Below are 27,668 nucleotides of genomic sequence, written 5' to 3' on the forward strand. Positions count from 1 at the left end.
AATACAGCTTGACCTACTGTTGCTTGTTGTGCAGTTAGCACATCTACACAGTAGTGCTTGGTAAATGTATGAGGCGTATACCATGTTGCTGCCTTGCATATTTCGTTCATTGGAATATTTCCTAGAAAGGCCATGGTAGCACCCTTCTTTCTGGTTGAGTGTGCCTTTGGTGTAATAGGCAGTTCTCTTTTAGCTTTAAGATAGCAGGTTTGAATGCACTTAACTATCCATCTAGCAATGCCTTGTTTTGAAATTGGATTTCCTGTATGAGGTTTTTGAAAGGCGATAAATAGTTGTTTTGTCTTTCGAATTAGTTTTGTTCTGTCAATGTAGTACATTAGTGCTCTTTTGATGTCTAATGTATGTAGTGCTCTTTCGGCTACAGAATCTGGCTGTGGGAAGAACACTGGTAATTCTACCGTTTGATTTAAGTGGAACGGTGAGATTACTTTTGGTAAAAATTTAGGATTCGTCCGTAGAACAACTTTATTTTTGTGTATTTGAATAAACGGTTCTTGAATGGTAAATGCTTGAATTTCACTCACTCTTCTTAGAGATGTGATGGCAATTAAAAATGCAACTTTCCACGTTAAGTATTGCATTTCACAAGAGTGCATGGGCTCAAAAGGTGGACCCATGAGTCGTGTTAGGACAATGTTGAGGTTCCGTTAAGGAACTGGTGGTGTTCTTGGTGGTATAATTCTCTTTAGGCCTTCCATAAACGCCTTTATGACTGGTATCCTAAACAATGAAATTGAGTGCGTAATTTGTAGGTAAGCAGAAATTGCCGTAAGATGTATTTTAATGGAAGAGAAAGCTAGGTTAGATTTTTGCAAATGTAGTAAGTATCCTACTATTTCTTTTGCAGATGCGTGTAAAGGTTGAATTTGATTATTATGGCAGTAATAAACAAATCTTTTCCACTTATTTGCATAGCAGTGTCTAGTGGTAGGTTTTCTAGGTTGTTTTATGAACTCCATACATTCCTGTGTGAGGTCTAAGTGCCCGAATTCTAGGATTTCAGGAGCCAAATTGCTAGATTCAACGATGCTGGATTTGGATGTCTGATCTGTTTGTGTTGTGTTAACAGATCTGGTCTGTTTGGCAGTTTGACATGAGGTACTACTGAAAGGTCTAGTAGTGTTGTGTACCAAGGTTGCCTTGCCCATGTTGGTGCTATTAGTATTAGTTTGAGTTTGTTTTGACTCAACTTGTTTACTAGATATGGAAGAAGTGGGAAAGGGGGAAAAGCGTACGCAAATATCCCTGACCAGTTCATCCATAGTGCATTGCCCTGAGACTGATGTTGTGGGTACCTGGATGCGAAGTTTTGGCATTTTGAGTTTTCTTTTGTTGCAAATAGATCTATTTGTGGTATTCCCCACATTTGGAAGTAAGTGTTTAGTATTTGGGGGTGAATCTCCCATTCGTGGATCTGTTGGTGATCCCGAGAGAGATTGTCTGCTAACTGGTTCTGAATTCCTGGAATAAATTGTGCTATTAGGCGAATGTGGTTGTGAATCGCCCAATGCCATATTTTTTGTGTTAGGAGACACAACTGTGTTGAGTGTGTGCCTCCCTGTTTGTTTAGGTAATACATTGTTGTCATGTTGTCTGTTTTGACAAGAATGTGTTTGTGTCTTATTATGGGTTGAAATGCTTTGAGCGCTAGAAATACCTCTAACAGTTCTAAGTGATTTATGTGAAACTGTTTTTGCTGTATGTCTCATTGTCCTTGGATGCTGTGTTGATTGAGGTGTGCTCCCCACCCTATCATGGAAGCATCTGTTGTTATTACGTATTCTGGCACTGGGTCTTGGAAAGGCCACCCTTGGTTTAAATTTATACTGTTCCACCATTGAAGCGAGATGTATGTTTGGCGGTCTATCAACACCAGATCTAGAAGATGACCCTGTGCTTGTGACCATTGTGATCCTAGGCACTGTTGTAAGGGCCGCATGTGCAACCTTGCGTTTGGGACAATGGCTATGCATGAAGACATCATGCCTAGTAGTTTCATCACCAGTTTGACTTGTATCTTTTGATTTGGATACATGGTCTGTATCACATTGTGAAATGTGTGAACTCTGAGGACTTGGAGTGGCAATCCCTTTTGCTGTGTTGATTGTTGCTCCTAAGTATTGCTGTGTGACACGGCAGAAGGTGTGACTTTGTGTAATTGATTGAGAAACCTAGTTTGTGGAGGATTTCTATGACATATTTTGTATGTTGTGAACACCGTCTTAGCGTGTTGGTTTTGATTAACCAATCGTCTAGGTACGGGAACACATGTATTTGCTGCCTTCTGATATGTGCAGCCACTACTGCTAGGCATTTTGTAAAAACTCTTGGTGCAGTTGTTATTCTGAATGGCAACACTTTGAATTGGTAATGTATCCCTTGGAATACAAACCTTAGGTACTTTCTGTGTGAAGGATGTATTGGTATATGGAAATATGCATCCTTTAAGTCTAGTGTTGTCATGTAGTCTTGTTGTTTGAGCAGTGGGATTACGTCTTGTAATGTAACCATGTGAAAGTGATCTGATTTGAATTAGGTATTTAATATTCTGAGATCTAGTATAGGTCTCAGACTCTTGTCTTTTGGGTATTAGAAAGTACAGGGAGTAAACTCCTGTGTTTATTTGTTGTTTTGGTACTAACTCTATTGCTTCTTTTTGTAGCAATGCCTGAACTTCTAGTCCTAGAAGATCTATATGTTGTTTTGACATATTGTGTGTTTTCGGTGGAATGTTTGGAGGGAATTTGATAAATTCTATGCAATAACCATGCTGGATAATTGCTAAGACCCAAGTGTCTGTTGTTATTTCCTCCCAATGTTTGTAAAACTTGGTTAGTCTTCCCCCCCCACAGGTGTTGTGTTGGGGATTTGTGACCTTGAAGTCACTGCTTGTTTGGAGGAGTTTTGGGACTTTGGAACTTTCCTCTGTTCCTTTGAAATTGTCCCCCTCTATATTGTCCCCGAAAACCTCCCCGCTGATACTGGCTCTGGTAAGTGGGCTTTGTTTGTGAGGTTGTGGCTTCTGTGGTTTGCCCTTGAAACCCCCCTCGAAATTGTGCCTTTCGAAATGTGCCTCTGCTCTGTGGGGAGTAGAGTGCGCCCATGGCTTTGGCCGTGTCAGTGTCTTTTTTAAGTTTTTCGATTGCAGTGTCCACCTCCGGCCCAAACAACTGCTGTCCGTTGAATGGCATATTCAGCACAGCTTGCTGTATCTCTGGTTTAAATCCTGATGTACGCAGCCATGCATGTCTCCTTATTGTTACAGCTTTGTTGACAGTTCTAGCAGTTGTGTCTGCAGCATCCATTGCTGACCGTATCTGATTATTTGAGATACCCTGTCCCTCTACTACTTGCTGCACTCTTTTTTGGAACTCCTTGGGTAAATGTTCAATAAGGTGTTGCATCTCATCCCAATGGGCCCTATCATATCTGGCTAGCAAAGCTTGCGAATTTGCAATACGCCACTGGTTTGCTGCCTGTGCCACCACCCTTTTGCCTGCAGCATCGAATTTTTGACTTTCTTTATCTGGAGGTGGTGCATCTCCTGAAGTATAAGAGTTGGCTCTTTTGCGCGCTGCTCCCACTACAACAGAGTCTGGTGTTAGCTGTTGTGTAATGTACACTGGGTCTGTTGGTGGCGGTTTATATTTTGTATCTACTCTTGGAGTAATGGCTCTCCCTTTAACAGGCTCCTCAAACACTTGTTTGGAGTGTTTTAGCATTCCGGGTAGCATAGGAAGACTCTGATATTGGCTGTGTGTGGACGACAGTGTATTAAAAAGAAAGTCGTCTTCAATGGGCTCTGAATGAAGGCTGACATTATGAAATGCAGCTGCTCTTGACACCACTTGTGCGTAGCCTGTACTACCCTCTGGTGGCGATGGTTTAGCTGGATAGCATTCTGGACTATTGTCTGACACTGGTGCGTCAAAGGTCCCATGCGTCAGGGTCATCTTGACTCATTCCTGAATGAGTTGGAGATTGCATCATTGGTGGAGTGGCTACCGGTGATGGTCGCGGAGAGTGATGTGGGGATGGTGGTGGTGTTACTTGTTTAGCCACCTTTGCGTGTGGCTGTTTGTCTTTGTCTTGGAAGGCAAGCTTGCGTTTCATTTTGACTGGAGGAAGAGTGCTGATCTTCCCTGTATCTTTTTGAATAAAGAGCCGTCTTTGTGTGTGATCTGGCTCTATTGCCTGTAATTCCTGTCCAAATCTATGTGTCTATATTTGTGTGGACAGTCCTTGTTCCTCAATGTAGGAACTTGTTTTCGGTTCCGAGGCTGGATATTTCGGTACCGAAACCTTTTCGGCTGCTTTTTTCGGCTCCGACTAAACCTTTTTTACTTTTGGCGTCATGCTCTCTCGGTGCCGACCCGTTTCGGTGCCGGTGTCTCGGTGCCGAATCTTCTCTGAGCCACTATCTCGGGCCCGAGATTGCTGTGTGCCGGTATCTCGACCGGAGTCGGATGACTTCGACACCAGCTCGCCCTTTTTCGGTGCCAATGAACGGTCACCTACTTTTCGGGTTAAGCCATGGCCTGTTGGCGGTGGCGTCCCCTGGGCTTTAGCGCTTTTCTCATGAGTTTTTGTTTTCGACGTCTTACTCGCGGTTTTCGGTGTTTCCTCGGGATAGATCTCCTCAGAGTCCGACTCCTGGGTGGAGAATGTTTCTTCCTCCTCCTCGAAACGCTCTTGTCCTGTCGGCGCCGACGCCATTTGCAGTCTTCCTGCTCTTCGGTCCCTGAGTGTCTTCCTGGACCGAAACGCTCGACAGGCCTCACAAGTATCCTCCTTGTGTTCTGGTGACAAACACAAGTTACAGACCAGATGTTGAGCTGTATATGGATACTTGTTATGGCATTCTGGACAGAAGCGGAATGGGGTCCGTTCCATCAGCCTTGAAGAGACACGTGGCCGGGCCGACCAGGCCCCGACGGGGATGGAAGAAAACCCCGAAGGGCCACCAGAGCTCTTCTTAATTCGGTGTCGATCTGTTCTAACTAACCCGATACCGAACGCAAACAATACCGACGATTTTTCCGAGATTCTAACTAACTTTCCGACCAGAAACACGGAGCGAAAAGGAACACGTCCGAGCCCGATGGCGGAAAAAAAACAATCTAAGATGGAGTCGACGCCCATGCGCAATGGAGTCGAAATGGGAGGAGTCCCTCGGTCTCGTGACTCGAAAAGACTTCTTCGAAGAAAAACAATTTGTAACACTCCGAGCCCAACACCAGATGGCGGGATGTGCACAGCATGTGTATCTGCAGCTACACATGCCATCGAATATATATATATATATATATATATATATATATATATATATATATATATATAGAAAATGTCACTTACCCAGTGTACATCTGTTCGTGGCATGAGACGCTGCAGATTCACATGCTTTGCACATCCCGCCATCTAGTGTTGGGCTCGGAGTGTTACAAATTGTTTTTCTTCGAAGAAGTCTTTTCGAGTCACGAGATCGAGGGACTCCTCCCCTTTTGGCTCCATTGCGCATGGATGTCGACTCCATCTTAGATTGTTTTCCCAGCAGAGGGTGAGGTAGGAGTTGTGTATTATAGTAATAGTGCCCATGCAATGGAGTAAATATGTATGTACACAATGTGGTTTAAAGTGATATATTTACAAATTTACAAATGTTGAAGATCAACTTCGAAACGGCTACAGGCTCCCGGGGAGGAGGGTGGGCGCATGTGAATCTGCAGCGTCTCATGCCACGAACGGATGTACACTGGGTAAGTGACATTTTCTGTTCAATGGCATGTGTAGCTGCAGATACACATGCTTTGCATAGACTAGTAAGCAGTTATCTCCCCAAAAGCGGTGGCTCAGCCTGTAGGAGTTAAAGTTGTTTGAAATAAAGTTCGTAGTACTGCTTGTCCTACCGTGGCTTGTTGTTTTGTTAACACATCCACGCAGTAATGTTTGGTAAACGTATGAGGCGTAGACCATGTGGCTGCCTAACATATTTCAGTCATTGGAATGTTTCCTAGAAAGGCCATAGTAGCACCTTTCTTCCTAGTTGAATGTGTCTTTGGTGTTATAGGCAGTTCTCTTTTTGCTCTGAGATAACAGGTTTGAATACATTTAAAAATCCATCTGGCAATGCCTTGTTTGGATATTGGATTCCCTGTATGAGGTTTTTGAAAAGCATAAAACAGTTGTTTTGTTTTCCGTATTTGTTTTGTTCTATCAATGTAGTACATTAAAGCTCTTTTGATGTCTAATGTATGTAGTGCTCTTTCCGCTACAGAATCTGGTTCTGGAAAGAACACTGGTAGTTCTACGGTTTGATTTAAGTGAAACGGTGATATGACTTTTGGTAAGAACTTTGGATTAGTTTGTAAAACTACTTTATGCTTGTGTATCTGAATAAAGGGTTCTTGTATGGTAAATACCTGTATTTCACTTACTCTTCTTAGAGATGTGATGGCAATGAGAAATGCTACTTTCCATGTTAAATATTGTATCTCACATGAGTGCATGGGTTCAAACGGTGGACCCATGAGCCGTGTTAAGACAATGTTGAGGTTCCACGAAGGAACTGGTGGTGTTCTTGGTGGGATCATTTTTTAGTCCCTCCATAAAAGCCTTTATGACTGGGATCCTAAAGAGTGAAGTTGAATGCGTAATTTGCAGATAAGCTGAAATTGCGGTGAGATGTATTTTAATGGATGAAAAAGCTAGTTTTGACTTTTGTAAGTGCAGTAAGTAGCTTACGATGTCTTTAGCAGATGCGTGTAAGGGTTGAATTTGATTACTATGGCAGTAATAAACAAATCGTTTCCATTTATTTGCATAGCAATGTCTTGTTGTAGGTTTTCTAGCTTGTTTTATGACCTCCATACATTCATGTGAAAGGTCTAGATGTCCGAATTCTAAGATTTCAGGAGCCAAATTGCTAGATTCAGTGATGCTGGATTTGGGTGTCTGATCTGTTTGTATTGAGTTAACAGATCTGGTCTGTTTGGCAGTTTGACATGAGGCACTACTGAAAGGTCTAGTAGTGTTGTGTACCAGGGTTGTCTTGCCCAAGTTGGTGCTATTAGTATGAGTTTGAGTTTGTTTTGACTCAATTTCTTTACTAGGTATGGAAGGAGTGGGAGAGGGGGGAAAGCGTATGCAAATATCCCTGACCAACTCATCCATGCTGTGTGGGTTGAGGTGTGCTCCCCACCCTGTCATGGAGGCATCCGTTGTTATTACGTATTGAGGCACTGAGTCTTGAAAAGGCCGCCCTTTGTTTAAATTTATAGTGTTCCACCATTGAAGCGAGGTGTATGTTTGGCGGTCTATCAACACTAGATCTTGAAGTTGACCCTGTGCCTGTGACCACTGTGATGCTAGGCACTGTTGCAAGGGCTGCATGTGCAATCTTGCGTTTGGGACAATGGCTTTGCATGAGGACATCATGCTTAGTAGTTTCCTCACTAATTTTACCTGTATCTCTTGTTTTGGGTGCATGGCTTGTATTACGTTTTGAAATGCCTGTACCCTTTGTGGACTTGGAGTGGCAATCCCTTTTGTTGTGTTGATTGTTGCTCCTAAGTATTGTTGTATTTGATACGGGTGTAGGTGCGACTTGTTGTAGTTGAGTGAGAACCCTAGTTTGTGAAGGGTTTCTATGACAAACTGTGTGTTGTGAACACCGTTGTTGCGTATTGGTTTTGATTAACCAATCATCTAGGTACGGGAACACATGTATTTGCTGCCTTCTGATATGAGCAGCCACTACTGCCAGGCATTTTGTAAAAACTCTTGGCGCTGTTGTTATCCCGAATGGCAACACTTTGAACTGGTAATGTACTCATTGGAATACAAACGTTAAGTACTTTCTGTGGGAAGTATGTATAGGTATATGGAAATATGCATCCTTTAGGTCTAGTGTTGTCATGTAGTCTTGTTGTTTGAGAAGTGGGATCACGTCTTGCAGTGTCACCATGTGAAAGTGATCTGATTTGATGTAGATGTTTAGTGTTCTGAGATCTAATATAGGTCTTAGAGTTTTGCCTTTTTTGGGTATGAGAAAGTACAGGGAGTAAACTCCTGTTCCTCTTTGTTGAAATGGTACTATCTCTATAGCATCTTTTTGCAACAACACTTGGATCTCTAGTTGTAAGAGTTCCATGTGTTGTTTGGACATGTTGTGTGTTTTCGGTGAGACATTTGGAGGGAATTGTAGAAATTCTATGCAATAACCATGCTGGATAATGGCTAGGACCCACGTGTCTTATTTCTTCCCAGTGTTTGTAGAACTTGCTTAGTCTCCCCCCCACTGATGTTATGTGTTGGGGATTTGTGACGTTGAAGTCACTGTTTATTCTGTGGAGTTTTGGGACTCTGGAACTTCCCTCTACTCTTTGGGAACTGTCCCCCTCTGTATTGTCCCCGAAAACTTCCCCGCTGATATCGACTCTGATTAGTGGGCCTTGTTTGTGAGGTTGAGGGTTCTGTGCTCTGTCCCCGAAACCCCCCTCGAAACTGTGATTTTCGAAAAGTGCCTCTGCTCTGTGGGGAGTAGAGTGCGCCCATGGCTTTGGCCGTATCTGTGTCTTTTTTTTTAGTTTTTTGATAGCAGTGTCCACCTCCGGCCCAAACAACTGCTGTCCGTTAAATGGCATATTCAGCACGGCTTGTTGTATTTCCGGCTTGAACCCTGATGTACGCAGCCATGCGCGTCTCCGTATGGTCACTGCTGTATTTACAGTCCTAGCAGCTGTGTCCGCTGCATCCATTGCTGATCGTATCGGATTGTTCGAGATACTCGGTCATTCCTCCACCACTTGTTGTGCTCTCTTTTGGAACTCTTTGGGCAAGTGTTCTATGAAATGTTGCATTTCGTCCCAATGAGCCCTATCATATCTAGCCAGCAAGGCCTGTGAGTTAGCAATGCACCATTGGTTGGCTGCTTGTGCCAAAACCCTTTTCCCCGCAGCGTCAAACTTGCGACTCTCCTTGTCTGGAGGTGGTGCGTCTCCTGAGGTGTGTGAGTTCACTCTCTTGCGAGCTGCCCCTACTACCACAGAGTCTGGTGTTAGTTGCTGCGTGATGTACACAGGATCTGTTGGGGGAGGTTTGTACTTCTTCTCCACCCTTGGAGTAATGGCCCTGCCCTTCACAGGCTCCTGAAACACCTGTGTTTCAGCGTTCCTGGTAGCATAGGGAGACTTTGGTACTGGCTATGTGGGACGATAGTGTGGTAAATAAAAAGTCATCCTCGATAGGTTCTGCATGCAGGGTGACATTATGAAACGCCGCTGCTCTTGACACCACCTGTGTGTAGGCTGTACTGTCCTCAGGTGGTAACGGTCTCGCTGGATAACAGTCGGGACTGTTATCGGATAGCGGCGCATCATAAAGATCCCATGCATCGGGATCATCCTGACTCATTCCAGTATGAGTTGGGGACTGCATCATTGGTGGAGTGGCTACCGGTGATGGTTGTGGTGAGCGTTGTGGCGATGGTGGCGGGGTTACTTGTCTTGCCACCTTTGCCTGTGGCTGCTTGTCTTTCTCTTGGAAGGCATGTTTTCTTTTCATTCGAATTGGGGGAAGAGTACTGATCTTCCCTGTGTCTTTCTGAATGTGGAGCCTTCTTTGAGTGTAATCTGGCTCTATTGTCTCTAGTTCTTGTCCGAATTTGCGTCCTTGCATTTGTGAGGACAGGCCCTGTTCCTCTGTATAGGAACTTGATTTCAGTTCAGAGGCCGGATGTTTCGTTATGGAAACTCTTTCAGCTGTCTTTTTCGGTTCCGACGACACTTTTTTAATCTTCGGCGTACTGATTTCTCGGTGCCGACTCTTTTCGGTGCCGCCCTCTCGGTGCCGAGGTTGCTCTGACCCAGTGTCTCGGGGTCGAGTCTGCTCTGTGCCGGTATCTCGACCGGAGTCGGATGACTTCGACACATGCGTGCCCTTTTTCGGTGCCAATGGTCGGTCACCTATTTTTTGGGTTAAGCCATGGCCTGCTGGCGGTGGCGTCCCCTGGGCTTTAGTGGTTTTTACGTGAGTTTTGTGTATTGACGTCTTACTCACGGTTTTCGGCGTCTGTTCGGGATCGACTTCGTCTGAGTCCTCGATGGAGAAGGTTTCTTCTTCCTCTTCCAAGTGTTTTTGTCCTGTCGGCACTGATGCCATTTGTAGTCTTCTTGCTCTTCGGTCTCTTAACGTCTTCCTCGACCGAAATGCTCGACAAGCCTCACAAGTATCCTCTTTGTGTTCTGGAGACAAACACAAATTACAGACCAGATGCTGATCTGTATAAGGATACTTGTTATGACATTCGGGGCAGAAGCGGAATGGGGTCCGTTCCATTAGCCTTGAAGTCGCACGTGGTCGGGCCGACCAGGCCCCGCCGGGGAATCGAAAACCCCGAAAGACCACAGGAGCTCTTCAAAATTCGGTGTCGATCTGTTGTAACTAACCCGATACCGAACGCAAACAATACCGTCACATTTTCTGAGATTCTAACTAACTTTCCGAACTGAAACGCAGAAAGAAAACAATCTAAGATAGAGTCGACGCCCATGCGCAATGGAGCCGAAAGGGGAGGAGTCCCTCGATCTCATGACTCGAAAAAGACTTCTTCGAAGAAAAACAACTTGTAACACTCAGAGCCCAACACTAGATGGCGGGATGTGTATCTGCAGCTACACATGCCATCGAACATATATATATATATATATATATATATATATATATATATATATATATATATCAATCAATATATCAGCTTCAACAGGTCCAGGAAAGGCGTGCTCATTTCCTGTTGGTGCCTGCATCAGGGAAGGACCTACTCCCATCAATAATCTTCACACCAGTTTGACAATTAAGGATGCGGCATTCACAGGATTCCGTCAAACTTCTTTTATTACATGAAAAGATCCCCAACAAACTAACACCAACGCGTTTCGACCTTCCCGGTCTTGATCACTGTAATTATTCAATCCATTACGTGCACTATTTATACTAATCCTTTAAACCATGCCCTTATGTGACCCTCTGGGATATGTAGTCTTTATAGTATATACCATTCTACACATCACACCAATAACCTTCTTAACCCCAGTGTATACTACTGACACAAAAGAAAGACTAAAAAAATAAAAATACAAAACCTTTGTACAAACAGACAATAAGGCAAAATGTCATGAACACAACAGCTACTCTACTCATCATTACCATTTGTTATAATATTACACTGTCCTTACTATTTACATTCCCACCTCAGAAATTTCAATAACCATTTTTTACATTTTTAAACAACAATATTTCAACTTATGTTTCATCCTTTAACTATAGGGATACTTCTCCCCACTATTCTAAACTATAGCTGTTTCATTTATTTCAGTTACTATACTACATTGGTTTTTGCGGCGACAGTGAAATCTAGTTCATATTGTACACTCAAACTTAAAGATGACAATACAATTCTTCATTGTAGTTAATCCCAAATGGCATCTTGGTCTTCAACCTAATGATATATCTGGACTCCAAACGTCTCAATCTCTGAACCCTATCACCTCCCCGTTCATGTTTTTGTATTGTTGCAATACCATAATATTTCATGGACAGCCAATCCAATTCTGAATGAGTTTTCAAATGTTTGGTCATAGCGTACGTAGTGTCCTCATTTTGCACCGCCCTTATGTGTTCTAAAATACGCTTTTACACCCACGTATCTAAGACCACATCGACATTCCAAAACATACAACAAAAGATGTTTCACATGTGATTCTTTCTCTGATCACAATTCTTCTACCTCTAAAGTCTGTTATGGCCTTTTTGTGATCAGAGTACTATATGCCCCCTGAAAAATCATATTTAATCTTCAGCTGTGGAAGCAAATGACTGTCTTGAGACATGTATCTTCTTATTTTTAAGCCTAGAGTAAGCCACAACCTTTTCATTTTTAATAAACATATAGAATATTTCCTTTTCGGGCGTTTCAGCCAGCTCCCTTCATCCAGTGGTCAGTCAGTGTGTCATTCGCATCCACTCACCAAAGCATACATCACAGGGCACAGGGTCAACCCACTTTAGCCACTAACTTAAATCTCTGCGTGATGGCACTCTGGTACTGCACAATGTGCACTTACATATAAAAGTTAACCCCCTTTCACAGCTTTACAAAACACATTCACAAACATTGGCGAAGTCTAAAGTTGTTAGCCAAAGCAGAACTATTGGCTTTACCAGTGCTTGTTTTTTTCTTTCCTTTTCATGTTATTTTAAGTTGCTGGCAAAGCATTGCTCCCCATGACTTTTGGCACAAGTAGGTCCGACAATAAAAGCGATAAGCGTTCCCACCAGTCCACAGACATTCACAAGGTCGCTAAGGTTGGCTGGGCTAGACTTGCAATTAGGTGTCAGTAACAGCTCATATAATAAATACCACCACTGTGGCACAGATTGTATTGTACTGTAATAATATTTATATAGCGCTTACTACCCCTGATGAAGCGTTGAAGCGCTTTTCGATGAGTAGCACGCTACTCTGGAACCCAACAAGAATTAATGATGGGTTAGTATCGGGAAATATTGAGTACAGTTTTAGTATTATTATGAGTAAATTTGAGCCGTGGATATGGGAGTTTGTTAGTTAGATTGACTGGAGTAATGGAGGGTGGAGGAGGAGAGAAATCCAGAAGTGTTCATTGGGAGTATATCCTTCATTTACTCAACCCAAAGGCTTGGGATGAGTAAAGGGGGGTGGAGGAGGGAAGAGTATGTGGAAAGGTTAGGGAGAGCACAGTAGCAGGGTGAGATAAATGCGGGAGAATTTAGTAGGGTTGTGTGGGAGGTCATAGTAGTAGAGTGAGGTTTGGTGAGTTAGATGTGGAAGCGGAGGAAGAGCTTAGGCAGAGTTATTTAGGAGATTAAAGTAGTAGAAGGGATTTGGGATGAGTCAGAGTGAGAATGGAGGATAGTTTGATAGAGACATGACATATGATGATGAGTAGATAAGTGTGATAAGATGAGAGCAGGAATTCATAGTTATGTAGTATAACAACCCACCCGGGCCATGCAATTATCCACGAACATGCCAAGCACAGAAACAAAATATACATACATATATATATATATATATATACACACACACACACACACACACACACACAAATACACACACATAGGCACATACAATACATAATTAGAACCATGGGTAAAAAATACTTAGTCAAACAGGTTTAAAGAGTGTGTGTGTATTTTATTGTTATGACATAGTAGCGAAACATATTTTCTAAAGAAACTATAAATAAATAGAAATATACACATAATCTGAAAAAATATTCATCAACATAGGCATATGCAGTTCATAGTTGTTTGAATATGGTGGTTATGAAGGAAAGAGCCAACTCTGGAGTAGTTTTCTGACGACAAGAATGTTATTTGTGGCTCTTATAGTTGGGTTAATGAATTCCATAGTTTGGCTGCTTGGACGGAGAAGGATGTACCACCTATAGTCTTTTTCTTGTATGGTGGTGTTCTAAGGCGGGGCGCCAATCTTGAGCGGAGGTTTCTTTGTTGGATGTATTTGGTAATTTTCTTTCTGATAAAAAGCGGTCCTGTTCCATGTATAGCTTTGTGGGTGATACAAAGCAGCTTGAAAGTGCATCTTCTGGCAACGTGTAACCAGTGTAGTGCTCTCAAGGCAGGGGAGATGTGGGCTTGCGGCTTTACAGGTAATAGTAGCCTGGCTCCAGAATTCTGGATACGTTGTAGTTTTTTCATAACAGATAGAGATGATTCATGGTAGAGGCCATTGGCATAATCCAGTTTGGATAGTACAAGTGAGATAGTAGCTTGCACCTTGTGTGGAAATCCGAGGTGGGGGAAGATGCGTTGTAAAGTCTTCAAGGTGATGAAGCTTGTTCGTGCTAATTTGTCCACTTGGGCATTCATAGTTAACTTGGAATCCATGGTGATTCCTAGGTTTTTAACTTCCTTGGATAATTGAGAGGTGGTCCGAGATCGTCAGGCCAGATGCACAGAGGGTCATAACTTTTCCAGTCACCACATATGAGTATTTCTGTTTTGGAGGTATTTAGTTTGAGATGGCTCCAGGTCATCCACTGATCAACGGCTCTGAGGCAACTGAAGATTGCAAGTTTTCAATGTTTTTGGGGCATTCTAATTTAAGTAGTATTTTTGTGTCATCTGCATAGTTGTAGCATGTGAGATGGAAATCATTGATCAGTTCTGGTAAAGATATCATGTAGATGTTGAAAAGCAAAGGTGAGATGATTGACCTTGGGGGACCCCTGCTTTTGTGAGGTAGGGTTTGGATGAGAAGGGGGGCGAGTGGATGATATTAGATCTTTTTTGAACATAGGAAGTAATCCAGTCGAGAGCAATCCCTTGTGGAGTCTGAGTTAGGGTGTCATGGTCAACCGTATCAAAGGCAGCCGAGAGGTCCAAGAGAAGTAGTGCAGCAACTCCATTGTGGTCGACTGTTTTTAATATCATCCCAGATTGCTATGAGTGCAGATTCAGTGCTTCTTCCTGGGCGGAATCCAGTTTGGAAGTCTGAAAGTATAGAATTGTCTTCAATGACTTGTGACATCTGGGACGAATGCTGCTCTTTCTATCAATTTGCCCAGGAAAGGTCCATTTGTGATTAGTCTGTAGTTGTTGGGGTCTTGCGGGTCTAGGTTTGTTTTCTTTAATAAAGGTCATATGTATGCCTTTTTCAGGTCTACAGGAAAAGTTCCTGAAATTAAAGAGTTGTTGATGATTCTTCTTACAGGTGTGGCAGCAGAAGTAGATAGAAGAATGTTCTTGAAGATTTGTGGTGGGCAAGGGTCAGACGGGCAACCAGAAGGTCTGCTTGCTTTGACCAAATCCATAAATTCATCCTGGGATATTTGTTTGAAGGACTGTAGAGGTTGGGTTGGTTGATTCTTAAAGGGTATTTTAGGAAAGGGGTTGGTGCTGATGGTTTTCTTCTGTTTTAAATAGGAGTCCAATGCGTCTGCCTTGGTTGTGTAGTGAGTTGCCAATTTGTTTGTGAAATCTTGAGTAGTGGGATGACTTCCTTCAATGCTTGTAGGTTTTCGAAATTCATTGAGAATTTTATAAAATTCCTTGGTTGTAGATTGAGCATTATGAATTCTGTCTGAGTAGTATCTTTTTTAGCTTTTTTGATTGATGATTTGTATATGCTGTTAAGTTTGTGTAGCTGCAGTTTGTCTTGACTGTTTGTTTTGAGCCAGGTCCGCTGCAACTTTCTGATTTGTTGCTTTATCTTTTTAAGTTCTGTGTTTCTCCAAGGTGTTGGTTTTCTTTTGTCGTGTTTAGTTTTTCTGAGTGGTATTAGGATATCAAAAGCTTCCTGTAGCCACTCAAAGTTTTGGCACAGAATTAATTGTATCTAGATCTGTGTTTGCTGTTAGTTGTGTTTCTAAGTGATCCAAATTGAGTTTGCTCCATGGTCGATAGGTGTATGTATGTAAGTAGTTGTGGGGTGTGTTGATTTGTGGAGTTGTATGTCGGAAAGTTATATGGTGGTCTGACCAAGTGATTGGCGTGATGCTATGCATAGTAACTAGTTCAGGCTTAGCAAAAATGACATCTAGGATGTGACCAGCGATGTGTGTGGGATTGTGTACAATCTGATGTAGGTTCAATGCGACTAGGCCAGTGGTGTTAGCTTTTGGATGGGGCATATTGGGTTTGTCAAACCAAATGTTTAGATCCCCAAGAATGCATAGATTGGAGTATAGTGTAATAAGGTTTGGGACTGTGTCTAGAAAAGCATCTGGGGATGTGGAGTTGTTAGGTGGAGGTCTGTAAAGGAGGAGAAAGTTACAGGAGGAAGTTGGAGTAGGGTGGCATCTGGTAAAGAGGGCTTCACAACCTTGTATGGAGATGTCTGTTTTACTGAGGTTCATTGCCTGTTTGAATATAATAGCTAGTTCACCTCCTCTCTTGCCTATACGGTTTTGAGTGATGTTTGATAGCCCGGAGGAACGGCTTTGTGCAACACTAGTGCCATGTCATCTCCCAACCAGGATTCAGTTATGAATAGTAAGTCAGGTTGTGTGGCTGTGAGCAGGTCGTAGATGTGGTGCTTGTTTTTTGAGAGTGATCGAGCATTTATGAGCTGGCAGTTTAGAAAAGGTGTGTTAGTGGTAGTATTGTTTTGTTTAGGAGAAGGGTAAGTAGTATAATGTGAGCTTGAAGCAGGAGTGTTGCTAGTTGTGATAACTGTTTGAGGCTCACAATAGTCTTGCTTTTCAATATAGTGTTCCTCTTTCAGCAGGTTAAGGAGGCATTTTGTTGGGTCTGTGTGTGTGGGCGGTGGACTTGGTGGCTGAGAGAGACAGGAGTGTACTGTTTTTTGTAGGGTAGTTTTATTATGTAACAGACAAGGGGATGCGAGGTTGCTATGAGTGGCATGTTTTTTATTTTGTTTGCGTTTGTTTAGTGTGGATGGAGTATGGGTTAGGGGTGGTGGCGGAGCATGTGGGTCATGATGTAAGGCTCTAAATTGTGCAATGGAGGAGAGGCGTGTGAATGAAAGTTGCTGGGTTGGGGTGCTTGTGGTAGGTGTTTGTGAAGAGTGAGAAAGTAGGGGTGGAGATAGGATGGAATTTGTATTCTGTATCTGTAATGTAAGTTTGTGTTGCTTTGATGTGCTGATGTTTGTGGTCGGTACTGGTTTTGTGGAATAGTGAGAGGGGATATTGGTGTAGTTGTTTTTGGTGAGGGATTTGTATGTGAGTTAGTGCTGGTAAGTGGAATTTGAGTGTTAGATGGGGTGTTGATGTGTTTTGGAGATGATTGTACGAGGTGTGTAAGAGGTGATGGGTGTGTGACAGGGGAGTTAGTAGTAGTTGAGATGACTGGAAGAGGTAATATGTGTGGTGAAGTGAAATGTGGGGATTGTATGGTTGTGTGTAATTGGTGAGGAGAGAGGAAGAGTGTTTGTAGATGGTGTGTTTGAAGGCAGGGTTTGGGCACTCAGGTTGCCTGGAATGACAAACATACTCCAGCCATTCTCGCATCACAGTCAAACGCCAACACAAAAAACATCACAGTCCCATCAAGGTGAAAGAAGGCAATAAACTGCAAAACCAAACATGCGTCAGCACAGATCAGATCTGGTAGTAATATTAGATACAAACACACAGCACTGTTACCCTATCCTGGAGCGCTGAGCACACTCAAGAACAAACAGAACATGTCTCAGTGTCACAACACCAAATCAGAGGACAACACTAAATGCCAGATGGGTTAGACGAAATGCCAACATCGATACACACAAGCAACATTTCCTGCTACAGAGGACAAGGCCGGCATAAGAGAAAACCAAACATGGTAAGAGAAATCCAGACACCACTCTAAAAATCTTTCCCCTCTAACCATATTTAAGCTTTAGCCTTTCAGCATTAACCATTAAGCTTTCTGATCCAGGATCAAAACCTTTGCAAATTCAATATACTTACTGGTAATGGGTGAAGCCCAAGGTGGGCAGATCAGCATACTTCTCTGCGAATTCAGCTAGCCGGCTTATCACTCGGGCAAGCTAAAAAAGGGGGAGAAAAGAGGTAGGGCAGAAATAAAATGGTGGAGCAAAACAAATCATACTACATTTGAGGGTCTAAGAGAGGCAAAATCCCTCAAAGTAGAGCCATAGAGAAGGGGAGAAGAAAGACTTTAAAGGAAGAGTCCAGAATGTCTGCTCTTACAACAAAGTAACACCCTCCGACCTCCCAAAACCCACAGAAATCTTAACTGTGGAACACACTGAAGAGTATTCTTTTTCTTTAGGGAGACTATGTTCTTCGGGGAATCGGGACTTCTCAATTCTCTATTGTTTTCAGCTGTAGTACAATTCACCACATGTGCTCTATGATGTATTACTGCAGATGAAAGACGCTGTCTCAGTCTACAGTTAACAAGGATTGGAGTTGCATCACCCGCCATTAAAGAAATATTATCTTTGGAAAATTAATTTTATGTTGAATGAATCTGACCAGTTGACGGTGGCCAACACATTTGGTTTCACCACCAATGCCCGCAGTTCTTTAGGAGGATTTCTATGCTCTCAGGATAAACGTTTGCTTGCCGGTGATGACTCTACTTCCCCAATTAATGCATCATGTCTGTCAATGGTATCAACATTATTTTTCCTAACCTTATATTGTCGTCCAAATTTTCTAAGGGACTTCACATCACTTGATTTACCTAACCATTTATTAATTAAAACCTGTTTAACTACAAACAAATACTCACAGAGCGATTGGCTGGGTAGCTGTGCCAACAGTTACAGCTATGAAAACCCCAATACAATTCGATAAATCAGGACTCCGGAGGTACAGCTTTCTCAGTCTTATCAGCTGCAGTTGGCCTTGCCTTTGGCCCAGGGCGAAAGCATGGAGAATCTGCACAATCAGGACTATTTAAATGGTGTAATCTACTCTACCCCCTCCCCAAAAAGCTGGAGTGAGGGGCAGACCCCCTGGAGAGCTGCAACACTCCCTCTGCCTTCTGAAACTGAGTCCCAACACACTCACAGACAATCCCTGCTGCCTATCTTCACTGGAGTGGGCACGGCAAAAGCAAGGGAGAGAAATGGAGGCGGAGATAGGGTACCAGGTCCAGCAGGATCCTCAGAGAGGAAACATGCAAGAGGACCCCAAACTGAAGGTACCATAAATCTTTGGTACCTCAGCACAACTTGCACAAACCTATACCCTGGAGTAATCAGGTAATCAGTGAGTTGAGCAGACCTGGAATTTGTGATGGTCAGGTAGGTCAACTGCTTGATAGTCTGACAATGTAATTTGTGATAGATGCTTCAGCTCCACTGAGTTTAACCCTTCTGCCAAGGTATGCAAAGTCTTGGAGCCAATTAGCATTTTGGTTGTGGTTATACTCTTCAAATATATGAACTGTATAAAATGCATACTTTGTTTACTCAAATTATCCATATAATTATAACATGTGCATAAGCAAATCTTTACTGTTAATTAATTAGTATCAAACCAATATACAATTCCACAAGATTAAAATTAAAATACAATTATTCATAATGGCAGGTCTTTGCACTGACAGAAGCTAAAAATGATTAATGATTAATAAAGGCAAAAGACCGCCATTACATAAAAATAAAATATATAATCATCATGCAATGCTCTCACCTTTACTAAAAATAAAAGACAATTGTAGCAGACATGCTATAACACAGATTACATTAAAATCATTTAGCTTTCCATTTAGCCTTTCAGAAGCATATTTAGGACATGAAAAGTTTTGTTTTTTTAAGTTACCGTGCTATACCAATTCCTTGCTTTATTTTGTTGACTTCGATATTAATTTAACAAATCTACCCAAAAATAATAAATGGTTACAATCTAAACAAGCATGGATGGCTTCACTGCATGTGCAAGTCCTGCCCATTATCAGAAAAAGATGCTTAAGTCACTTTCTTCATTGCAATCCCAAACCTGAGCTAGTACCAGAATGTGAGGCAAGGATACCCAAATCAGATAATGCATAAGCAAGTCAAAGGAGGACAAACAGGCCTAAATTCTCTCAAATTAATAAGAATAATCCAGAATCTATCATGTTTTTATTTCAGTTGTGTGGGATAGTTTCTTCTAAGTCAGCTGTTCACTGATCAAGCTACAAGATCGTAAGACATACCCCAAGGTTTTCTTTCACCTCTACAATAGAACAGAATAAACGTTATTTGCTATATTTTGGGCTTTACAAAGCATAGGTTTGACTAAAATTAATTCATTGTCGAACAGTAGTTTTAAATCAATGTCCGTGAATTTGAAAAACTTGAAAGTTAACTGAATATTTTGACCATTCAAACACTGGACCAGGACCGGACTCCAAGTTTTTATTTGCAACTGATTTAAATGTTCACGCAACATCTTTTTTCAGCCAACGATCAAGGCTGGGCACATGCATAAAATGAGCAAGTGTCTCTTCTTTGTGTCCAGATTGTTTGCAGCGTCAGTCAGACCATGTCTTTTCCACTTAAGAACAAACTCCTTTGTGGGAAAATGGTGGTCCTATACGACGGAAACTTCATCTTAACTTCATCTTCATGCTGAACGAGAAGTTAGTTTTGACATTTAGTTATATGTTGGGGCACATAGGAGCTTAGCACCATCGAAGAGTGTGGCTTTTTGGCATTTTCTCTTTATCGCAAATGTATGAGGTTCGTTTTACACATTAACCTTTTGACTGCCAGGAATGAGGCGTTACATTCCACGAATCCTTAAGATTTAACAACATTAAAGTGGTGTCACAGTAAATCCAGAATGGATTGTTTAATTTAGTTTGTATTATTTCAAACCATATTTGGTGACTAGGGGCATCTCGCATTTTCTTTCAGTTTTTTATATATGCCTCTTGTCGAGCTAGTTGCTAGGATACTAAGCCAAACTCCAATCGTACCTGGGCGTGTGCATGGTTATTCTGTAGTTTAAACGGATGCTGTAGGTGGAACCCTGTACAATGTCCACCGTCTTTGCGTCACTCTCTCAGAAGATTTCAGAACCTTAATTCCTTCTGATGTAATTCGCTATTCATATTTTTAATAGGTTCCAGGGAAAGACTACATACGTTTCTTTGTTAAAAAATACAATTAAAAAAAATCAAAGTAAATACCAGGGATCTTGCTTTCAGCCTTAGTGATTGCAGATGAGACTTGGAGTTAACATGGATGTCAAATATTACCCCAAGGAAAGTATATTGAGTAGTAATTGCAGGTTTTATTTGTAAATGGCAAATTGCAGAATTTTGGGTTGCTTGACAAGGGTTAGCAGCTTAGTCTTGTTCATATTTATCTCCATTTTGTTTCTTTTGATGTATGCAGCAAAGGTCTGCAGGTCAATAGAGGTCTTACTTAGAAGCACTATATCATCTGCATATTGAAGGCTTGCAAAGAACTTGTAATCAAGACAGGGAGGGATAAAACTCTTTTCATTGACTTATTTAGGTCAGCAATGTATACGTTAAATAACAAGGGGGCTAACACACATTATTGTTTTAGTCCATACTTCGCCCTACTTTTCTATAAAATAGCGGCTAAGTCACCCAGTTTTGTGACAACCCAGGTGTCTGAGTAGAGCATTTCAATCGTACGTGAGAACGTTATTGGTATGAACCATTGTTTAAGCTTAATAAACATTGTCCTGAAACACTGTTAAGGGCGGGTTTTAAATCTACAAAGAAGAGGGTTTTTGTGAAAGTGATTTCTCTATCAATATAGTTAGAGCTAGGAGGCTGGCTGTTTACCACTTCCTGGTCGAAATCCCTTTTGGTCTGTCGGCAGAAAACTGAGCTGCTCAGCCCAGATCCTCACATCCTCCAGAAGTAAGGTTGCAAAGAATTTGGCTTCAATATCTATTAAGGGGATTAGCCTGTAGTTAGCTGGGTTTCCCAGGGAGCCATTCTCTAATACTGGATGAAGAACAGTGCTTCTCCAGGATTCTGGTATGGAGTTTAAAGAGACACTGATTGAACAATGGAGTGAGAACCTTGGCCCAAAAATAAACATCTCTTTAAAAAATCAGGACTTAAAGCTTTCTCCAAAACCTGACACCTACAGTGAAAATGCCATAAACAGTCAAAGCAAAAAAAACGGACACAGCTCACTCAGAGGAGCCTGTCATGATGACTAAAAAGTTTAACACACAGAGAGACAATAGGCCAGTCTCCCCACAGGGATGCTGGTAAAAACTGATGTACCACACAGGTGTAGATCAGTTGCCACCAACCAATAACTGTGTTGTGACCTGATAATAGTAATACTACTTGGGTGTAGACTATCGGCCAACAGAGTTTAGAACTCTATTTATGAACACGCTCCAAAATTCTGCAGCGAACCCATCAAGGAATTCACAACACGTGTGTCCTTTGCAAAAAAAAGAGGAAATAATCAGTGCAGGACTATGGGGGCTTGGGGGGACAGAGGTTAACCCGGTCTCCCCCGGGCTTATCGGGTGGGTGGAACGGGGAGATCGGGGCACGATTGGGCAAGTTGACAGGATGGGGTGGGTGTTAAGGGTGGGGTATATAAGGGGTACTTTTGGTGCTCAAGGGGCAGGATGGTATTTTACAGTCTGATGTGCAGGTAAGACAGGGGGCTGTTCTTTGGCTATGAGCATGTAAGACTGATGAATTGGGGAGGGGGCAGGAAGTAGTTTTGGGTGGTAATGGTTCTTCCATTTGTCCGGTCAAGTGGTGGGAGTTGTTTGTAAGGTTTTTGCAGACGTCTTCCAGGTTGGTTTTTATTCATGAGGATGGGTCAAGTTTATCAGCTAATCAGTTGATAGTTGTTTTGAGAAGGTCTTTGGTTCTGTTGGGCTTGGATCCGCGGTGTTATGGTACACATTCATTTCGGATCGGAGCGGCAACGGAAGCCAGGGCTTTGGGTAAATCTGATGGTTTTATCATGGGTTTGGGGAGATGGAAGTCGCAATGTTTTAAGCGCTATGTTCGTTAGCATAATACAGGTAGGTTGTTGGGGTGGTCGGTTTCTATCTTGTTACTTAGATTGCTGTGTTTTTTCTTTCTTATTTTCCTTTCCCAATTTCCTGCAGCTGTTCTTTCTTTCTTCCTTTTTAAGTGGGTATTGTGAGGTTTTTCTCATGTGTTTTTTCGCTGTTTTCTTGTAGGTTGTGTCGGGGGACCTGATGGAGGCTGTTCCGTCTGGATATTTGGGCACTCTTTTGTGCGGTGGGCGGAGAAGCAAGCGGCATCCAGGCATTTTGGGAAGCAATTAGGTTTAGATGGGGCGAGAATTAAGGTTCTTTGGATGGGTAAGAGCGGCATGAGATGGGGTGAGTTGTCGTCGGTTCTTTCGAGAAGGATTGAGAGAGGGATTTGCCCAGATCTTTTAGTTATCCATCTGGGGGAGAATGATTTAGTTTCCTTGTCAGGCATAGGATTGTTGAAGACAATGAAGATGGATCTGGTACGGATTAAGGAACGTTGGGCTGGTACGCATATAGTTTGGACTGGTATGGTACCTAGGAGGGTGTGGAGAAGAGCATATTCTTTTTCAGGCATAGAAAAGCAAAGGAGAAAGGTGAGTAGGGAGATGAGGAAATTCTGTCAGGATAAGGGGTTTTCCTTTTTGTTACATGAAAATTTGGTTATATCGTAGGTTGAGTTGTTTCGGCAAGATGGAGTTCATTTGACGTTTATGGGTAACAAGCTCTATTTATTGGATCTCAGGATTATGATTGCGGATTTGTTGGGGAGAAGCTTTGGGATCGTTAATTTGGGGGGTGGGGCAGGAAAACGCCTGGCGGGTTTTCCTGGGTGGCGGGGGATTTACACAGAAAGGCTTTGGGGGGGAAGGGGATGATGCCAAAGATTTGAGGGCAGGGAGGTTTTAGCAAGGGGCACAAGGGACAGATGGGGAAGGGATTGTTCAAGGGCGATTTGGGGAGTGGAAAGTTTAGAGGGTGGGGGAGGGGTTATGAGAGAAATATTGTATAGTGAGGTTGGTAGTTTTGTGAGGCAAAAGCCAAAGTTATTGTTTTATACTAGACCTGTTCTATTAAAGCGGCCTTTTATCCCTTACAACGAGCGTCTGTGGTTTGTTCCTCTTTTCCGCCTGATTACCCTTGGGATTCAAGACCCTACGAGGGCATGGAGAAGACTTTAAAGGACAGAGAGAGAAGAAAAGATTTACTGGGAAGACCAGAGAAAGAGCATCAATAATTTTGAAAGGATGAGGGTTTGAAAAGTGGAAACTGCGATAAAAGTCCTTAGAGGGTGGGAATTGACAGAGATGGAAAGAGTCACATGACATCAAAGTAGGATCAGAGAGTGAGACCAATAAGTGGGACTGCGGAGGACAAAAGAGGAATAGGGCGTCCGAGGATGATTTGAGAGAGAAGTAATTCGGAGGAGAGGAAATACAGGTGCAAAACCTGAAACTTTCTTACCTTGGGAAGCAGCAAGTCAAACCCATCCCGCATTACAATCAAATCCTGGGGAAAGATTAGAAGAGGAGGCATTAGCAGGCAATCTAGACTAGGCACAACAAGTTAATCAGGGTACATTTGATACTAGGTTCAATTAGTGAAAAATGAGCCTGCAATGGGGCACCTTTTCCTAAAGGACAGGAAGTGCTGCAGGTCAAACTTGAAGCCGGAGCAACGACACAGCAGCGTGTTTGGTCCAGTACAGAATTAGCAGGGTGTGCTGAAGTACTGCAGTGGCAGTACTGTGTACAGGTGTTCCACAGCTTGAGTGGAAGAAAATACGCAGAATATGGGTGAGGTGTACTGCCCGAATTGCGTGTGAGTTTCTAAGCACGAAGTTCAAGGAACAGTGTAACTAAGGACTGAGAAGCATTATAAAAGATGTACCCTGGCCCCACTCACCGTGTTATCACCCACATAGCAGGAGGTGGCACCCAGGTGGATGATGGGGGCAGCTTTGGGACAGCAGTGAGCAAATGTGTGCACGTGTGCCATGACATCGTGCCGCAGCTTCTTCTCTTCCTCGGCTGCCATCTTGAAATCGATGTTGTCAAGGTTCGACTCCATCTCCTGGATCTGCTCCTCGGTGATGGGAAGGCCGAGGATCTGGGAAAGCAATATAGATGACAAGGTTACCAGCTGAGTCCAGCCTTCACACCCTACACCTGGAGAAACGCAGACCTAAATGAATGCACTCTAAGAGTGAACTGGGGCACTGCCAGGCTGATATAACAAGTAGTTTAGTAACAGACAAGGATCACAGTCAGTTAGAGACCTAGATCGTGGCACCCTGAATTGAGATTGAAGGGTCAAGCCAGCAGGAAATAATCAGTGGTACTGATCTGCTGAACTTTGTGAGCTCGACTGACTGACATGTTTCCATGTAGAGTGCCCACTGCAGATTAGGGTGACCACCCGTCCGTAAATTTCACGGACTGTCCGTAATTTCGCCCTGCTGTCCGTTATGAAAGCTTTAACGGATGGCATTTGTCCGTTATTTTAGCCTTTCACCTAAAGGGCAACGGAGGCAGGGCGAAATTACGGGCAGATCAGTTTCCCCAGCTGGGCTGGAAGGCAGGGGGTCTCCTGTGCTCTGAGGGAGGGGCAGACAGATAAGAATCAGACCTTCTTGCCAGGGGGTCTCCTTCCCTAAAGACATGCAAATGTGCCCAACTGGTAAATCTGCAAATACAAAGGGGCTTGAAAACCTTCATTGACTTTACTAAAAGGCGTCACTTGAAGTTTTCTGGTGGCAAAGATATTTCTTTTAGAGAGGTATTGTAATGGTGTTCCAAGGTGAGCTGTGGAGTGTGTGGTTGTAGGAAGTTGGCTCTGTATGTGCTATTTCAAAGTAAGGAATAGCATGCACAGAGTCCAAGGGTTCCCCTTAGAGGTAAAATAGTGGTAAAAATAGATAATACTAATGCTCTATTTTGTGGTAGTGTGTTCGAGCATTAGGCTTATCCAAGGAGTAGTGTTAAGCATTTGTTGTACATACACATAGACAATAAATGAGGTACACACACCCAGAGACAAATCCAGCCAATAGGTTTTGTATAGAAAAATATCTTTTCTTAGTTTATTTTAAGAACCACAGGTTCAAATTTAACATGTAATATCTTGTTTGAAAGGTATTGCAGGTAAGTACATTAGGAACTTTGAATCATTTCAATTGCATGTATACTTTTCAAGTTATTCACAAATAGCTATTTTAAAAGTGGACACAGTGCAATTTTCACAGTTCCTGGGGTAGGTAAGTTTTTGTTAGTTTTACCAGGTAAGTAAGACACTTACAGGGTTCAGTTCTTGGTCCAAGGTAGCCCACCGTTGGGGGTTCAGAGCAACCCCAAAGTTACCACACCAGCAGCTCAGGGCCGGTCAGGTGCAGAGTTCAAAGTGGTGCCCAAAACGCATAGGCTTCAATGGAGAGAAGGGGGTGCCCGGGTTCCAGTCTGCCAGCAGGTAAGTACCCGCGTCTTCGGAGGGCAGACCAGGGGGGTTTTGTAGGGCACCGGGGGGGACACAAGCCCACACAGAAATTTCACCCTCAGCGGCGCGGGGGCGGCCGGGTGCAGTGTTAGAACAAGCGTCGGGTTCGCAATGGAAGTCAATGAGAGATCAAAGGATCTCTTCAGCGCTGCAGGCAGGCAAGGGGGGGCTTCCTCGGGGAAACCTCCACTTGGGCAAGGGAGAGGGACTCCTGGGGGTCACTTCTGCAGTGAAAGTCCGGTCCTTCAGGTCCTGGGGGCTGCGGGTGCAGGGTCTTTTCCAGGCGTCGGGACTTAGGTTTCAGAGAGTCGCGGTCAGGGGAAGCCTCGGGATTCCCTCTGCAGGCGGCGCTGTGGGGGCTTAGGGGGGACAGGTTTTGGTACTCACAGTCGTAGAGTAGTCCGGGGGTCCTCCCTGAGGTGTTGGTTCTCCACCAGCCGAGTCGGGGTCGCCGGGTGCAGTGTTGCAAGTCTCACGCTTCTTGCGGGGAGATTGCAGGGTTCTTTAAAGCTGCTTCTTTGGATAAAGTTGCAGTCTTTTTGGAGCAGGCCTGCTGTCCTCGGGAGTTTCTTGTCGTCGTCGAAGCAGGGCAGTCCTCAGAGGATTCAGAGGTCGCTGGTCCCTTTGGAAGGCGTCGCTGGAGCAGAGTTCTTTGGAAGGCAGGAGACAGGCCGGTGAGTTTCTGGAGCCAAGGCAGTTGCGGTCTTCTGGTCTTCCTCTGCAGGGGTTTTCAGCTAGGCAGTCCTTCTTCTTGTTGTTGCAGGAATCTAAATCTTTAGGTTCAGGGAAGCCCTTAAATACTAAATTTAAGGGCGTGTTTAGGTCTGGGGGGTTAGTAGCCAATGGCTACTAGCCCTGAGGGTGGGTACACCCTCTTTGTGCCTCCTCCCAAGGGGAGGGGGTCACATTCCTATCCCTATTGGGGGAATCCTCCTTCTACAAGATGGAGGATTTCTAAAAGTCAGAGTCACCTCAGCTCAGGACACCTTAGGGGCTGTCCTGACTGGCCAGTGGTGACTCCTTGTTTTTCTCATTATCTCTCCTGGACTTGCCGCCAAAAGTGGGGGCTGGGTCCAGGAGGCGGGCATCTCCACTAGCTGGAGTGCCCTGGGGCATTGTAACACGAAGCTTGAGCCTTTGAAGCTCACTGCTAGGTGTTACAGTTCCTGCAGGGGGGAGGTGTGAAGCACCTCCACCCAGAGCAGGCTTTGTTTCTGTCCTCAGAGAGCACAAAGGCTCTCACCGCATGAGGTCAGACACTCGTCTCTCAGCAGCAGGCTGGCACAGACCAGTCAGTCCTGCACTGAACAATTGGGTAAAATACAGGGGGTATCTCTAAGATGCCCTCTGTGTGCATTTTTTAATAAATCCAACACTGGCATCAGTGTGGGTTTATTATTCTGAGAAGTTTGATACTAAACTTCCCAGTATTCAGTGTAGCCATTATGGAGCTGTGGAGTTCGTTTTTGACAGACTCCCAGCCCATATACTCTTATGGCTACCCTGCACTTACAATGTCTAAGGTTTTGCTTAGACACTGTAGGGGCATAGTGCTCATGCACATATGCCCTCACCTGTGGTATAGTGCACCCTGCCTTAGGGCTGTAAGGCCTACTAGAGGGGTGACTTACCTATGCCACAGGCAGTGGGAGGTTGGCATGGCACCCTGAGGGG

At 43.4% G+C, this 27,668-nt stretch overlaps 1 protein-coding gene across 1 annotated transcript in view; it reads right to left on the reverse strand.

Moving 5' to 3' along the window:
* ADSL (adenylosuccinate lyase) overlaps positions 1-27,668 on the reverse strand; it is a 179,147-nt gene that overhangs the window by 86,509 nt on the left and 64,970 nt on the right. Inside the window, exons 2-4 of the mRNA XM_069231275.1 lie at positions 24,408-24,611; positions 23,967-24,011; positions 17,493-17,572 (exon numbers count right to left, since the gene is read on the reverse strand). Coding sequence (XP_069087376.1) covers positions 17,493-17,572; positions 23,967-24,011; positions 24,408-24,611 — 329 coding nt within the window. The remainder of the gene's footprint in view (positions 1-17,492; positions 17,573-23,966; positions 24,012-24,407; positions 24,612-27,668) is intronic.

The sequence above is a fragment of the Pleurodeles waltl genome, chromosome 4_2 (genome assembly GCF_031143425.1).
Source record: "Pleurodeles waltl isolate 20211129_DDA chromosome 4_2, aPleWal1.hap1.20221129, whole genome shotgun sequence".
Classification (NCBI taxonomy): Eukaryota; Metazoa; Chordata; class Amphibia; order Caudata; family Salamandridae; genus Pleurodeles; species Pleurodeles waltl.